General features: G+C 49.0%; 7 protein-coding genes across 7 annotated transcripts; 4 read left to right on the forward strand and 3 right to left on the reverse strand.

Annotated features, from left to right (window-relative positions):
• Positions 1-184: 184 nt before the first annotated feature.
• On the reverse strand, positions 185-984 carry N7489_002419 (uncharacterized protein; the record flags this gene model as incomplete). The annotated part of the gene is made up of 2 exons (XM_056708174.1): positions 185-392; positions 458-984. The coding sequence occupies 2 exons, from the start codon at positions 982-984 to the stop codon at positions 185-187; spliced, it is 735 nt and encodes a 244-aa protein (XP_056572476.1).
• Positions 985-3,097: 2,113 nt separating this feature from the next.
• On the forward strand, positions 3,098-6,313 carry N7489_002420 (molybdopterin oxidoreductase family protein; the record flags this gene model as incomplete). The annotated part of the gene is made up of 5 exons (XM_056708175.1): positions 3,098-3,219; positions 3,317-3,427; positions 3,487-3,720; positions 3,780-5,524; positions 5,583-6,313. 5 exons carry the CDS (start codon positions 3,098-3,100, stop codon positions 6,311-6,313), a joined length of 2,943 nt encoding a protein of 980 aa, XP_056572477.1.
• Positions 6,314-6,902: 589 nt separating this feature from the next.
• N7489_002421 (molybdenum cofactor guanylyltransferase) lies at positions 6,903-7,586 on the forward strand (the record flags this gene model as incomplete). Its single annotated transcript, XM_056708176.1, has 1 exon — positions 6,903-7,586. The coding sequence occupies one exon, from the start codon at positions 6,903-6,905 to the stop codon at positions 7,584-7,586; it is 684 nt and encodes a 227-aa protein (XP_056572478.1).
• Positions 7,587-7,646: 60 nt separating this feature from the next.
• N7489_002422 (molybdopterin molybdotransferase MoeA) lies at positions 7,647-8,996 on the reverse strand (the record flags this gene model as incomplete). The annotated part of the gene is made up of 1 exon (XM_056708177.1): positions 7,647-8,996. One exon carries the CDS (start codon positions 8,994-8,996, stop codon positions 7,647-7,649), a length of 1,350 nt encoding a protein of 449 aa, XP_056572479.1.
• A 562-nt stretch (positions 8,997-9,558) lies between these two features.
• N7489_002423 (uncharacterized protein) lies at positions 9,559-10,293 on the reverse strand (the record flags this gene model as incomplete). Its single annotated transcript, XM_056708178.1, has 2 exons — positions 9,559-9,760; positions 9,827-10,293. 2 exons carry the CDS (start codon positions 10,291-10,293, stop codon positions 9,559-9,561), a joined length of 669 nt encoding a protein of 222 aa, XP_056572480.1.
• Positions 10,294-12,667: 2,374 nt separating this feature from the next.
• On the forward strand, positions 12,668-13,405 carry N7489_002424 (uncharacterized protein; the record flags this gene model as incomplete). The annotated part of the gene is made up of 3 exons (XM_056708179.1): positions 12,668-12,797; positions 12,896-12,938; positions 13,252-13,405. The coding sequence occupies 3 exons, from the start codon at positions 12,668-12,670 to the stop codon at positions 13,403-13,405; spliced, it is 327 nt and encodes a 108-aa protein (XP_056572481.1).
• Positions 13,406-15,367: 1,962 nt separating this feature from the next.
• N7489_002425 (uncharacterized protein) lies at positions 15,368-15,670 on the forward strand (the record flags this gene model as incomplete). Its single annotated transcript, XM_056708180.1, has 1 exon — positions 15,368-15,670. The coding sequence occupies one exon, from the start codon at positions 15,368-15,370 to the stop codon at positions 15,668-15,670; it is 303 nt and encodes a 100-aa protein (XP_056572482.1).
• Positions 15,671-15,746: the final 76 nt, after the last annotated feature.

Below are 15,746 nucleotides of genomic sequence, written 5' to 3' on the forward strand. Positions count from 1 at the left end.
ATGCTCCATATTATTCTAGTGAGGAATCCCACATATTATCCAGTCTTCAGTATTCCCATGAAAAATATATAGATTCCAACTAAATCCAATCCGAACTCCACTCTAACCGAAGTATATATTTCTAAGTATATAAAAAGCAAACCAGGTATCCTAATCCCCCAACACCAACATCCCATCGTGAATCTTACAACGTTTCCTTGTGAATCGATTGTCTATGCGCTTTCAAGTTCTCCCGTCGACTGGAAGCATGCTTACACCAGGGACACTTGAAAGCCCGAGGATTGAGATGCTGTGTCTGAATGTGCCGCTTGAGCACACCTTTACGCGAGAACAGACGGTCATATTGACAGTCCTTCCATTCGCATTTGAAAGTTCCGTAATCCTCGGTTTCTCTAGACGACATATGTTCAGCATGCGTATACTCATAATAGCTTTAAGAAGAGAACAAAATACACACTTTCTTTTGGTTGTACGGCGACGAGTAAGACACGGCATTTTCGTCTGGCTAGGCTCCGTCCTTACCTCATCCGACTCTGACTGGAGCGTCTCTTTTATTATAGGCGTTGAGACTGGTAGATCATCCCATGGACTTGGGCATCTAACGTCGTAGAGGCTTGCTGGGGAGAGTACCGTGGCAGTTGCCTGGGTTGGAACGGATCTTGGACTGTGGTTGCTGATGGACCGCTTGATGGTGCTTGGGTCTAGGTAGGACGACGAAGGAGTAGGAGACAGCATTGTCCCAAGGGCAACCGGCGTAGAGGGGAATTGTGCGGAGGGCAGCTGGTTGGACGGGAGCTGCTGCTGATAGTTGTATGAAGGAGGTCGAGCAGTGGGCGTCCTCGTGATTGTCGATGGATCAGGCGACGGGGACATGAAAAGAGTCTCGGGCTGTTTGAGATACTCGGTTCTCCAATTCTCCAACTCGCCATCAGACCACGGAAACGAGGAGTCCGGGATAATCGAGTTGCGTGTTGACCACGCCATGATGTGTATAATCGCCGACCTGGATGTAGAGAGTGGGCGTTGAGAAGGTATATACTAGTCATATGAATGATGAAGGGGTGGTTAGAAGAATATTTCTTTGAGCCGATGAAGGGCCGAGTATTTATAAAACATGAGTCAACGTGGTTTAGGGCACACGGCTGATCAACTTCACTAAAAGCCGCACTTGGGGACACTACACACCACTGATGGAGAAAGATGGAAAATAGAAAAAGGAAGACGGGCGGTCAAACTTGGGGAGACTGACGCAACCACTCGGACCCCAAATTTGTTCTAGAAAACTCGTCTTACGTTCTGGAAAGCAGGGGTGCTGCTCTCTGCATCAAGCCCATGCTGAACGTTACTAAATGGAGACAAGCTCGATTTCAGTCCCAGCGGGTTCATGACTCGTGGCGCGCTTTTAGAGGGCTGAGCGTGAGATCCTGGTCTCCCAGGCCTTGGCTGCAGGGGACTCCTCATTTGTGTCTTCGATTCCTCAGTCTTTTGTTTAGAGAGGTGGAAAGTTTTCAAAGTGACGGAAGGATCATTATCATTTAAAAGTATGATACTGCTGCAGGCTGGTAGCCAATACCAGTACAGCACTGCCACTAAAAGCAGTTGAAAATGAGCGGCAAGTAGTGATCGACATGTACTATAGACCTTAATTTCGTTGGGTTGTTACTAATTCCTATGTGGTATATGTGGCATATGGTGCTTCAGGATTATAAAATTAGAAAGCGGCCGAAGTATTCGTGCACTATTCCCAATTCCATGGACTTGGGATAGACTCGGGCGAAGGAGCCGCTTCCTGTCGAATATGAACTTGTTCTGCTTGCCCGCCCCGTCACGCCTGAAGGCTGCAGATCATTATCCAAGCGAGTCCCAAGGGACAGGAGAGATCGGCATATTCTTCTTGGTAACGTACTTTCTCTCCTCTTTTTCATCATTATTAACGCTTTTTTGTTATTTTGTTATTTATTTAATTCTATCCCTAAATTTTTAATCATACCGCTATTCCTATTCTCCAATAATGGTAATGGTAGATGAACTCAAAAAAAGCCTCACTACGTGAACTATCTATGTGGTTGGATATGGATGTGACAAGGACCAGGCTTGCATTGCATCAAAAGGGTCTAGCGCCTGGGGGCCGTTGGAAGTTATTACAGTATTAGAACGTTATTAATATGCATGCGCTCTAATTGGTGTAGGCATAACATGACGAAGCATTAAAGATCCGATGTGATAACGGAGATTTTGTACTGCCCAGGTGTCAAGTTAGGGTTCCGGATACTTCGCAGGACGCTGTTGATTTCCGGACCCGACGATCTCGAACGCACCCCTGCACCTCGAAATATCGAAAATATAAAAATTAGCCTTAACTATCATATAAATCGTGCATAAGCGCCGAGTGTGACTGTATATGACGAGAACTCATTGGTGAGCTCGTATATGCACCACGACGGGGCGCAGTTAAGCTGCATGAGCTGAGGGTCCTATTATTACCACTATAATAATGCTTTAATATTATTTTGGTTCTCGCCCCGATCCAAATAAAGCACAAACTCTCTATTATCATTGAATATCAACACTAAACTCCGGTCTACCATGACTCTAAGCCTGCTGCTGCATACTCAAGTTCTCCATCAGACACGCTGACAATGAACTCTCCCCAAGTAAATTATATAACTATATAACTATATATTCCAAAATAAAGACGAACCGAACTCCACTTTAACCGAAGTATTAAATAGTGACTATCAAGGGTATTGAGGCTATGAGCTACACGTTGAATGTATAGTTCGCATCCGGACGGTGACGTATTCCATACGCAATCAACGAACAAATCACTTCGAATTGCTTTGGTAAAAGCGCGCCGATTAGTAGTTAATCAATTTCAATTGGTACAATATATATGGTGATCGCTCAGAGTATCAACGTTTTCTCATCTCGATAAAAGTCCAAGCTGCAAAAGCCAGTTGTGCGGTTCCCTACATCTGAAGTTAAAAGAACCAACACAGACAGACCCATTTAGTTGGGTCTACGATACCTACGACATCTTGATTTGGATTCAGGTCAACTTTAGTCAACATCTCGCCGAGCGGCGAAGCAAAAAGGCATGGATGCGCAGGGATACGAGACTCGCGACTCCATAAACAATGTCTGGGGCGATCGTACACCATATAAGCATGAGTGGCCGAGCCGATGCGACATCAATATTATCAAACCCCCGAAAAATGGGTACAGAGCGCCTGCGTGCTTTGCAGGTATGTAGTTGCTCACCATGTTTGTGATAGGCGATATACGGTTCATCTGATGACTGACTTAAAATTTTCAGCAATGGATGTGGAATGGACATCGGCGTGAGAGATGGCAAAGTCGTTGGCGTACGTGGTCGTGTTTCCGACCGCGTCAATAAGGGACGACTAGGCCCAAAGGGCTTGCACGGGTGAGTCACCAATGCGGAATGTCCGTTAGGAGAAATGACTTATCCGGGTCCTGATACAGATGGGCCTCAATTAACCACGCCGACCGCCTTAAACACCCGCTGATTCGGCGAAACGGCAAACTCGAACGGGCGTCATGGGATGAGGCTATGTCATTGATTGTTGACAAGGCGCACGAGGTTCAATCTCGGCTATCAAATCATGGCATTGGCTTTTACACCTCAGGTCAACTGTTTCTGGAAGAGTACTACGTCCTTGCTATGGTAGGCAAGGCCGGTCTCAATACGCTGCACATGTACGACACCAGGAGCCTGCAGTGCAATGGCGCCTTGGAAAAGCTGACAGTCTTGGCAGGGACGGTAATACGCGTTTATGCACTGCAACGGCCGCAGCTAGCATGCGTGAATCTTTTGGTAGTGACGGCCAACCGGGATCTTACAGCGACATAGACTATACGGACTGCCTTTTCCTGGTAGGCCACAACATGGCGCACACCCAAACGGTTCTGTGGTCGCGTGTTCTAGATCGGCTACAAGGACCCCAACCGCCCAAACTTATTGTCGTGGATCCGAGAAGGTCAGACACAGCAAAACAGGCGGATGTGCATCTGGCACCAAAGAACGGGACAAACGTTGCTTTACTCAACGGCCTGCAGTATCTGTTATTTAGCAATGGGTGGATCAACGAGGATTATGTTTCAAAGCATGTTGTGGGGCTCGAGGACCTCCGTACGGTTGTGAACCGGTATACTCCCGACGTCGTCGAAAGAATTACAGGCGTCCCTGTTACGCAGCTCCACCAAGCCGCAGAGATACTTGGGACCACTAGTAGTCTGCTGTCCACTGCCTTACAGGGAGTGTATCAATCAAATCAGGCGACTGCATCTGCTTGTCAGATCAACAACATCAACCTGCTGCTTGGCCTAATAGGCAAACCTGGAAGCGGTATTCTTCAAATGAATGGACAACCCACTGCTCAGAATAACCGGGAAACCGGCTGCGACGGCGAGTACCCTGGGTTTCGAAACTTCCAGAACCCTACACACATTCAAGAAATCGCCGATATTTGGAACATTGAGCCAGTCAAGGTCCCTCACTGGAATCTACCCACGCACGTGGAGAATATGCTCAAATACATCAGCGACGGTTCGATTAAGATGTTCTGGATCTCTGGCACCAATCCTCTTGTCAGTCTGCCGCACCTACAGAAGGTTCGGGAATTGTTGACCAAACCGGAATTGTTCGTTGTGACCCAAGACATCTTTTTGACTGAAACTGCTGCCATCTCAGACGTGGTTCTCCCTGCTGCCCAGTGGGGAGAGAAAACAGGTTGCTTTACCAACGCTGACCGGACCATGCATTTATCTCAGAAAGCGGTCGAACCGCCAGGCCAGAGCAAAGCCGACATGGATATATGGCTAGATTTTGCGAGGCGGATGGACTTTCAAGATAAAGATGGGAAGCCACTAATCCCGTTCACCAGCGCTGAGGAGGTCTTTAATGCATGGAGGAAGATGTCTTGTGGCCGCCCATTGGACTGCACCGAGATGTCGTACCAGAAGTTGGCTGGTGGTTCGGGCATTCAATGGCCGTGCACCAGCGTATATCCCCAGGGCAAGGAACGCCTATTTGATGACGCGAAATTCTTTACCGATACGGCATACTGCGAGTCTTACGGACACGATCTCGAAACAGGTGCGCCTTTTACAAAATCGCAATATGAAGCCATGAATCCTGCAGGGCGAGCCATTCTTAAAGCGGCGCACTACCAATTGCCGCTTGAAGAAACCAGTGAACAATACCCTCTGCGACTCACAACTGGCCGCAATGTCTACCAATTCCATACACGTACAAAAACTGGTCGCTCTAAGCGATTGCAGGAGGCATACCCCGAACCCGTCATTCAGGTTTCTATTGCAGACGCAGACGCCCTGCATCTTGTGGATGGAGAAATGGTCGTGGTCAGATCACGACGTGGCAGTGTTGAATTACCGGTTGTTATAGGTGACATAACTGAGGGTCATGTCTTCATTCCGTTTCATTTTGGCTACTTTGATGCCACAGATGACAGGGCACGTGCAGCAAATGAATTAACCCGCGGTAAAGATGCAGAATTCCCAAACCATACTTCGAATCCTCGATTACTAACTAGCCACAGAGCAATGGGACCCTGTCTCGAAGCAACCCATGTTCAAATCCGGAGCCGTCCGTATCGAGAAATGCGTCCAGATAGAGGGAGGGAAGACCAATCACGCTAAAGAAAAGCACACTGAAGCTGTCCGAAGCGTCGAAAAGGGCAAAGGAATGGCAGAGCCCGCTGACGAAAACGGTGGCCACACCGGCAACAAGGAACCCGTGCGACGGCTCGAATTGTGGATGGGAGCCTTAAATGAAGGCCTCGAGATACTTGTTGAAATTTACAGAGACTTGGTACCTCGTTTAGTTCACGATTTGGAGGTTCAGAGTGGGCTGGAGGTAATGCGTCGCCTGACAACAGAGGTCTTGCATCAGTTCAAGCCGGTGATTGATAGATATCACGGAAGTCATCAATACGGTCGAACAGTCGCCCAGTATCTGCAAAAAGCTGTCTTTCCGGCGGTCGAGGAAACCAACGACCCATACGAAGCATTAGCAGCTCTGCAATCCCTGGATCTATTCCTAACCTATATCGAAGGTCATCTTACAGCATTATCGCCTGCTAGTCAAGCTCTGTGGGATAGCGAGTTTGTGAACGTTATCTCTTCTGCCCAAGGCAGCATCCAGAGACAAAAGGCGTGGGTCAATCAGCATATAAAGGTCAAAAGCCCACAGACCCTTCTAGTCCCAACAGTCGCTGCGGAAGATCTTTACGACTCCCAGTCGAGTATGGCCGGACGGATACGATCTTAGGACGAGTCCATTCCCCATTACGAAGTATCGATATATGAATATACTCTGGAGAAAAACGTTGATTGGATAAGCTTAGGAAGGAACGAGTTAATCGGCAAGTGGCGGGCGTTGTGTGCTAGCGCCCCCAAGAAGACAGCGAATCTGAACTCGGACCCGGGGGGCTTTTGAGTAACGGCAAGGTAGAACAGGAGCTTCTTACCAGTCGTGTATCCGGGATCGAAGACAACAACACATTACCGATTCGAGCGCACCAAAAGTAGCCAAGGATTGAAGATGCCTTAGCGCCAAATCACTTAGTAAAAGAAAAAGACGAAAGGATGTCGTCAAATTCAAGTACTTCGAAGTATACCTAGATAGATACTCCCTAGATCTCTAAGTTATCACCAAATACACCTTGCGCATCTACTAGTACGAGTAAGAGAAGTCATAGTTACGTCATGTCTGCACGCAATGCGGAAAGGAAATGTCCACGATATTCGCGGATTCACTCCAAATTTCTTCAACATTGAAGCAAATGGATTAAAGCATCTCCGAATATCGTCGATCAACTTAGTACAGGGGATATTCTCATCTGCTGGGGCTAGTTGGGATGACAACTCTTAGAGCAGTCTTGTTGGCGGGTGGTCAGTCATCGCGCATGGGCATGAGAAAAGAACTACTGCGTCTTCCCAGTGATGAGCCCGTATTCATACAAAAGATCTCCTTGATCCACGAGGCCGTGCCCGAATCGGACCGTGTATACTTATCGCTGCGAAATCGAGCCGCACTGCAAGAGCTCCTTGAATTCAACGAAGTTCAGAAATTGCCCGAAGATCGACTTGTGCTCAAATCATGCAGCGGTCCATTACATGTTCAAGTGCTATATGACCATGACGATGCCAAGTTCCCAGAGCATGATGATATAGGTCCAGCGTCCGGGTTGTTAAGAGCTCACCAGCACGATCCAACCTGTAACTGGCTGATTGTCGCATGTGACTATCCACTTTTGACCGCCGACGCATTGAGGAAATTGCGTCAAGAATGCGCTGGGGTAGTTACATGTTTCCATAATGAAGAAGGCTATAGCGAGCCTCTGCTGGCTATTTGGACACCCGAAGCGTTAAGTGCTCTTGGGAGGAACGTTCGTCAAGGTATTTTAGGGCCAAGCTCTGTGATACGACAACTCAACAGCACCCTGGTCGCGCCTGAATCGAACGAATGGCTAATGAACGTAAATACGCGGGAGGACTGGGACCGGATCGTCACGATCAAGACAAAACAGATCGACATGTAGATCCATGATTAGGGCATGCTACTCAATATACGCACACAACATGCAAATCTCGCTCTCATCTCAAACCAATGGAAATATATTGACGAGGTCGCCTGCCCTTACTTCAGTCACATCACGATGGATGTGTATCCAACAGTTTGCATCGACGAAAGGTCTCACTTTCCCAGGGCTGTGGTCGTCGATTAGTACTACCTCCACTTCGCCTCCCGCCGCACAATGATAGACCCCTGGCCGAAATACATCTTTTTCTGATGGAAATGAGGTTATTACGTGCGCAAACTGCCGCGCGGTCTTTGCGTCATTAGGACAGCTCATCCGTGCCGTCAGAGGAGTTTCCGGCAATTGTGATTGCAAGCACTTGAGGTAATGCATGACGAGAAACCGAAGGCAGGCAGCACTTGCCACCGGGTTGCCCGGCAGACCGAAAAAAGGGATCTCGTCTGATCTTTCGGGTGATATATTTGGAATGGTAGCAAACATTACTGGGTGGCCCGGTCGGATACCTATCTTGTGGAAGACGATATGTGCACCCAGCCGTTGTAGCGCACTAGGGATAAGATCAAACCGCCCCGTGGATACCGCTCCGGTACTGATGATCAGGTCGCAATCTTTTTTCTCCAAGTTAGATCTCAACGTGTGCATCATCATCTCCACGTCATCGTCTAGAATACCCAGGAATTCCACATCGACACCGCTGTCTGCCAAAGTCGCCGCAATATAAGGACCGTTGGCATCTTGGACTCGACCACTGACTGGCTGGTTGCCATGTGAAGCAAGCAACTCTGCACCGGTGGAGTATAGCCCGACCCGCAGCTTCGGTAGAACTGGGATTTCTGTGATACCCACAGACGCTAGTGCCATTATGTGGTGCGGCCGAATAATGGTTCCCGCTGGCATTATCACGTGGTGTCTTTGGAAATCCTCTCCAGCAGATCGTCGATTCTGCCGATACCGAGCAGGTTTCGTGATTTCGATATATTCATCGCCCGTGTAGGGTCCAGGTACCTTCTTCGTATCCTCGAACTTGACGCAACAATCGAGCCTGACAACGTCAGGCTCGACGGCAGTTGGAAAACGACCCCCCGTCATAATCTCAACGCAAGAACAACTTTGACTAGCAGTATTGAAAAGTTGAAAAGGCTCGTCCCCTGCTGCCACCAAACCTTCCACATGAAATAAAATAGGATTGTCCGGAGATGCGTCTCTCGTAGCTCCGGAATCGACGGCATAGCCATCCATTGCAGAGGTGTCATACTGGGGAGTCGATATGGGCGACCGCATTTCACAACCCGTCACTCGGTTGAGAGACAAATTAAGGGGCAATTTTTCCATGTTCAGCTGAAGGGTCCTTGCACGACGTTGCGCCTCCGCTTCAACCAGGCGTAGCGCCTCATGATATGATAACGCCATATAGGAATAGAGACAGTCTTTCTCAGACTGTGTGTTTCGGGTGCGCTTACAACTTCACTCTGCCTTTGAAGCGGATGGACAAGACATGGTATCTTCCGACACTTGAGAAGTGCTTTAGCCCATCGTGACGTCATCCTCGCTTTAAACAACTACGGTACCTATATCCAGCTTGCTCTATCAAGTTAGGGTTCCGCGACAACTTTGCAGAACGCTGTTGATTTACGGACCCACGATCTAGGGATTACGTTGGGATATCTAGATTATAAAAGTTATCCTCAACTATCACATAATCGTGCATAAGCGTCGAGTGTGACTGCATGTGACGGGAACTCATTGGTGTGCTCGTATATGCACCACGATGGGGCGCAGTTTAGCTGCATGAGCTGAGGGTCCTATTGTTACCACTGTAATAACGTTTTATTATTATTCTGATCCAGATAAGCACAAATCCTCTGGTATCATTGAGTATCAACGCTAAACTCTGATCTACCATAGTCCAAACCCAACAATGTTCCCGCCAGTGACTCGAAGCCCAAAGCCTACGGCATACTCAAGTTCTCCATTACACCCGCTGGCAATGAACTTTCCCTAAGTGCTCAGTCATGTTATCCCGTCGACAGAAGAGCTTCCCACACACGGGGCAGTCAAAAGAGTGCGGAGCGACATGCTGTGTTTCTATATGGCGCATGAGAACGCCCTTCCGAGAGAACATGCCGCGGTATTCACAGTCTTTCCAGTTGCATTGGTACATGCCGTAGAGCTCACTAGAATTATAATGATATGTTAGCGTGGCGATGACATACTAGCTTGACAGTAGAGGGATGACTTACTCTTGTTTCGGTCTATGTGCTCGACCCCTGCCACAGATGGTCTGGACTTCAGGTCTACTGACACTTGATTGGGGGATCTCCTGCATAGAGGGAGAGGACCGTCCCGATCCTGATGGTGTAGTGCGCGCAGTACTATATCCAGAGCTGGTATACCCCATAGTGGATGGCTCACTAGGTGTATTATTCTCGCTCGAGGGATAGTGTGCCATATTGTGATTGGCATAATTGAAGGTGCCATGAGCCGAGGAGAAAGGCATGGGGTAGCTGGGATGAACTGGAGCTGAGGGGTGTTGCATGGGAGTATTGTACAGAAGATGGTTCTCAGAGAATGTCGATGGCTCTGCCGCCAGGGAGGGAGGGTACTGATGAGCAGCATAACCATAGGGAAGGTAAAGATCCCTAGAAATCCCGTCTTGACCAGGTGTACCAGAAGCGTTCAAGGGGACGTGGTGTGGAGGCCCTGCCATCGTGATATGGAAACAGTGACTAGAAATTGTTGGAAAAGTAAACAGATACTATGGAAACAGAGTTATGTATGGGGTCCAGCTGGGGGTTTATGTTTCCTGGAAGGGACTAAGAGATATTTATCTATATACTCAAGACTCAGCATTGACGTATGATGTCCGGTGAGGGTCTAACAAGTTAATGCGTGGGATTTTGGTCTTTTGCACCTTATTGCAAGCCATAATGTTCGGCGGGCGAATTTATGGCGTTCGCCCACTGGCCATATACAGATCGAGGGAAGTGGGCAGTGTAGTAATCGAGTTTCAGTCTTCTCTAATAGGCTCCAGTCCTGCAGGCATATAAACTGGATGATGTAATAGAGGTCAGGTGGGCTGTACCGGGGGGAAATAAGAGAGGTAGTCGGAGTGGGTAGGTGGATAAGGAGCCGGTCATTAGGTCTACAGGTTACCTATGCCAATCACTGGTTCCCCAAATGGGCTATATTACTGGGACGCCTCCGGAGGATACCGAAGGGACCGAAGGAACACCCCCTAAGCCTACAATAGGAGGATATTAAGCCACGGAGACTCACATGAGTAGCATGTAAGCTGAGGTCCAAACCTTAGAAGGTGCCCTGCAGCATTCTATGTCTAAATCCAGATATTTCCATGCACTAGCGTGTTTCATGCTGTTTTCTATTCCATATTGAACGTCCATGCCAATCTGTTTTCGCCACACCCATCCAATATCTACTATCCACCAACCGAGGGGTCGATCACCCGAACTCCCGGGCGACGACTGGATTAACCCGGTGGATTTGCCCAACTTTCCTCTAATGTGTCCGTTTGCTGTAGGCATGAAAATACACCGACTTTCTCATAATCTAGCCGTTTCAATCTCTTTTGTCTCTGTGACCTTGGCGCTGGCAACAACCCTATCAATCACCTGATCATACGGACCATACTCTTTGCTCCTAGTGCCTGGACCACTCTACATCAGATTCATATTCCTGTTTTATATTACTCATAGTAAATTAGTGAGTACGATCTGCATGAGAACTGCAGATCCCAAAGCCTCTTTCAATGCCAACATAAAACTACCAGGAAGGGCTTACGGAATGGGCCACGCCAACGTCATAGTGAAAAGCAAGGTACATTCCAATGTCTACAGTTAATAATTGGTAAAGGAAGCTATGTGGTTTCAACAAGAACTATAATGAAACAAAACCAGCTATCGCACGTGGCGCCGCTCGGACGAGAACGATGTTGAACTGATGAATGAGAGATACAAGGGACTAGGAGATCATAATGACTAGGAAGAAAATCAATGCTAGAATAAAAACTAAACGAGGATCCCGGTCCCTTAAAGCTCCACCGGAAATTCTGTCGATCCATCTAGTCCCTTTCGAGTAGTTGTCCTTCCCCATGGTCATGACTGCATTGTCACTATCTGTGAACAAGATGGTAGGACGATAAGAGGATACAGAGGATATACAAGATAGAGAGTCCTACCACCTCATTACCCAGGCGGAATTCGTTGGCCCAGAAGGCCTCTGCAGCTTTGTCTCTATTTGCTGCGTGCTGTGTCTTCGAAAACTGCAGCGGAATAAGACTCTCCAGATTGTAACTCCGCTTACAGACCAATCTTTTTCACAACATCCAATGGATCCATGATGAACAATGTGCTTATTCAGCAGGTCATTTTGCCTGCTTGGTCTTGAAGGTCTCGGGTAACGCCACAAATGCAGGTCTTGCTGAATTCCTATCTGCTGCATCACTTTGTAGGCGTTGCCAGCAGGAAAACATGAAGGGACAGCCCCGACAACATCCAACCCCGACAACGTTCTTTGCGGCCATTTACATCGATATCGACTCCTAGGTAGTCGTGTGTGGCTTCGTCAAGTCCCATTCGTGCCAGGGCCTTATCGATCGATGGCTTTGTGCACCGCGAAGGCAATTTGGGTATGCTCGCGAGCAGGCAAAGGGATATAGCTATAAGAAGTTCGAAGTTCATACAGTCTCGCGGGGCTTGTGCGACTTGTTGCAGTGTTGGCAGTTTTCGCCATTATACGTCTCTGCAAGCACTGCACGACAAAGGGCTAAAGCGTGGTCAAATCGCCTCAGTCCAGCCACGAATCGAGTCATGCATCCGAGAAGTACCACGGCTTCAATTGTGAAGTCAATGCTCACTCTTGCAACTTCGAGCATCCTCAGAAGCGCGCCCCTGCGGATCCATCTCTCCACCGCAAGACGCGTTCGGGGGAAGCTTATATACTTGATAGTAACCCAGCTCCTAAGTGCGACCAGTTGATCGGCACCGCAGTCTCTGCCCGATTTGTCTGATGGTGTGTAGCCTCGACCAGGCCCAGCGTAATATCGGGATATCCGAAGGCCCCTCATGGCTGAGATCTCTGCAAGGATACCGCGAAGGAAGGATCCATATGGGTTACACGTGGATGTGCTTGTTCCACTCGTTGATGGAGGTGATGCGGTCATTTGTGCTCATGGAAAAGCGGTTTTGGTGGAAGGTTAGCCTCTTACTAGAGGGGTTGGTGCATTCCGGACCTGTTTATTTGTCCTCGCTTGACCAATGACCTACTTTTCAAAATGTCAAAATAGCCTCCAGTACAAACAGTCCGCAGCAGCCTTCCCGGCACGAGCTTGGGTAGGTAAGTTGGAAAACCCCGTGGGAGTGAACTCACTCCTCTATCATTGCAACAGAGTCGGTCTTCGGAGAAGAGCCGACTAACTCTTCGCCGGACCCAACAGCAGGTGGCCTAGTGGTAACGTATTCGTGGTTGAGCCACTACCTCCTCCTCCCTTCCACTCTGCTTGCGACATGCTGGACGTCCCTGTGGCTCGGTTGACCTAGGGTTGAACTGCGCCTTTTCATCAATTAAGGCGCCTGCGTCCTCCGTAGTCATCTTATGCTTGGAAGATAGATTTTTAGCATTCGGGCCTTTTTTCCATGATACTTCACAGCCGTCCGTCTATTACACAGGTCTGCTTGACCAATGTGTGTACCACGGACAATGCGATCAATGTCAAGGAAGCGAACGCACATGGCCCAGGGGCCATTGTTCTTCAAGCAGCTTGTGAGGATCTACCACCAATCACTCGACGCCCACTGCATTGACAATCGCCACCTGCGTCGTGGCAGTGAACTTCTTGTCCGGTCAACCACGTCCCCACTTCCCAGCTATTCACTGCTAGTCTTGGCCTAACGAGGCCGTAGGAGCCGTCTGTATAGGCAGTTTCTCGACAACCGCGGCTCTCATCCGTTGGTCTAGGACCGCAGAGAACAACAGAATTGCACATCTCTTCCTGGTCCCAACTTTTCCATCGAGGTTGATCCGTAGGGGGTCGGGACTGGTGCATAAGATGAGCGAGAAGATGTTGGAAGTTTTCAACGACGTCGAAAAGCAGGCACCACCGATATCGATTGACGAGAGGCAAAGCGTATAAGTCACAAACAGCACAGAACCTTGTTTAAGTAAGCTAGAGGGACATGGCGGTCTTGATTGCGGTCCACACGGGGCCTTTATCTCATAAATGAGATTCCCTAGACCTGCTGCTGTAAGTGTTCCAGGTCTTTGGACTCGCCCTCGGCGGCACTCGAAGATGGCCCGATCCTTCGCGAGTAGGGATTCCTCAAACCCCCAGACACCCACACTAGTCAAGTGGGCTCTTCTGGTGTCCTGGAGGCTCTAAGAAGGAGGACTCTCCGTGCGACTGTCTTCCTCTCTAGCCCGTTTACCACCCTGGGTCGCATAGATGAGCTGCAAGGTTTCAGCCATGGGTCGGGTTAGATCGGCAGGGTAAACTGAGTCAATCCCTTCTGGGAGATTGATCATGTTTTTCTGTCAAAACCGAGATGGAGGCGTTCGACTAGCTGTTTGTTTGATATGTTCTGGGCGGCCACGTAGGCCAGCTCGTCCGAGAGGCGCACTCCACGTGGTGGGGAGATCCATTCTCCGTTGTCATTACAGGCGACCGTCGTCGGGAATGGTGTGCACGTGCGGTTCAAGGCGCTCGTTGGATCTACCCTGGGTGGGTCAGGATCGTCACCACCCGGGCTCTAAGTTCGCCCTTGGGTCGTCTCCAGCTCGTTGAGTGTCGTTCATCACTGGCCTGGCCCGCCGCATCTGCTCACTGGTCGCAGCCTTCCAAAATTGAGAGTCCAAAGTAACATGTTGAAGTCGGTGAAGTTGCACGGCTGCAGCGACTATGGAAACTAAATAGCAGGGCCCAGGACCTATAGACGACCGGCTTCAACCTGAAGTTTTCGTATAAGTTTGAGAACCAATGGTTGACTTGCTGGTTCGCACGTTGAGGGTTAGTAGTACCGGAGCTTCCTAGGCTTCCTAGGCTTGCAAGAATGCGTATAAGCGTATCTGCGGCTCCTATGCAAAGGATGTCACCAATCAGCTCTAGCGTCGATTGGGTTCCTCTTTTTATCCATGCGGAGCTTGCGTGTTTCCTCTATTCTAGGCTTGGGCTCCACAACGAAGGATATCAAAGCTTGGAGCAGTCAGGGCCCCGTGGCTATGACTAGTTAGGAAACTAAATCGAAGATAAAACCGATATAAGGGGTAACAAACCTTGAAACGCGCGAACAGGCGGGATAAGAGCAAGAGCCTAGCCGGAGGAATGCAGCACTGCGACTTATTAGACACGTTAAATAAAAAGGAACATAAGGGAACTCGCGAACCTTGATGAAGGAGACAATACGTAGACCTCGGGAAGGCTGAAGGTAAAAGTTCACACGAACATTGGTGTGTCGGGTCTCTCTGATGAAAATGGTCGTATATAAAATGTGTATTATGGTCGAAGGCATCATCCAGAACAATCCAGGGGTATAAAGGATAGGCTTTTATAGTAAACACAGTCTGAGTCAAACGGCCACGGCTGGCAAGTGTGATGAAGAGTGATCAATGTGAGGCTGCTTGGCCGTACATCAGCACTAGGCTCATAAGTCCTCCATGTGAGCCCGGCCAGGAGTAGAATTTCTTGATCCGTTTCTTCTCGATCTTCGGGGTCTCTCGGAATCACGAACTTGTGCATCCGTACCACAAAGCGGCTGTTCTGCTGTTCTGCCATGGCTGCTCGTGTGTGTCGTCAGTCATACAAGCGCCAGTTGATGGATACAAGGATGATAGAGTTGGCTTTCAGGATTTCAAGGGAAGCTGGCCAGGTGGGACTGCAGGAAGGGACCAACTGCTACACCCAGCTCAAAGTCGTCGACCAGGTCCCGTACATCCTGACGGAAAGCGACAGCGCCAGTGTACCAGGACCTGGCCGACTCTGCTGCACGCAAACGGGGGTAGTGAGAACTCTCCACCGAGAGCTTGGCCCATTCCGAGTCGAAGTTGACAGCGAGATCACCCGGGACTACCAATGATGAGCGAGACGAGACCCATTGGGAATAAGCATCTTTGGTCGACGTATATATACTGTGTGGACAATGGAGTATATAG

The sequence above is a fragment of the Penicillium chrysogenum genome (assembly GCF_028827035.1).
Source record: "Penicillium chrysogenum strain IBT 35668 chromosome Unknown utg000001l_segment0_segment0, whole genome shotgun sequence".
Taxonomy (NCBI): Eukaryota; Fungi; Ascomycota; class Eurotiomycetes; order Eurotiales; family Aspergillaceae; genus Penicillium; species Penicillium chrysogenum.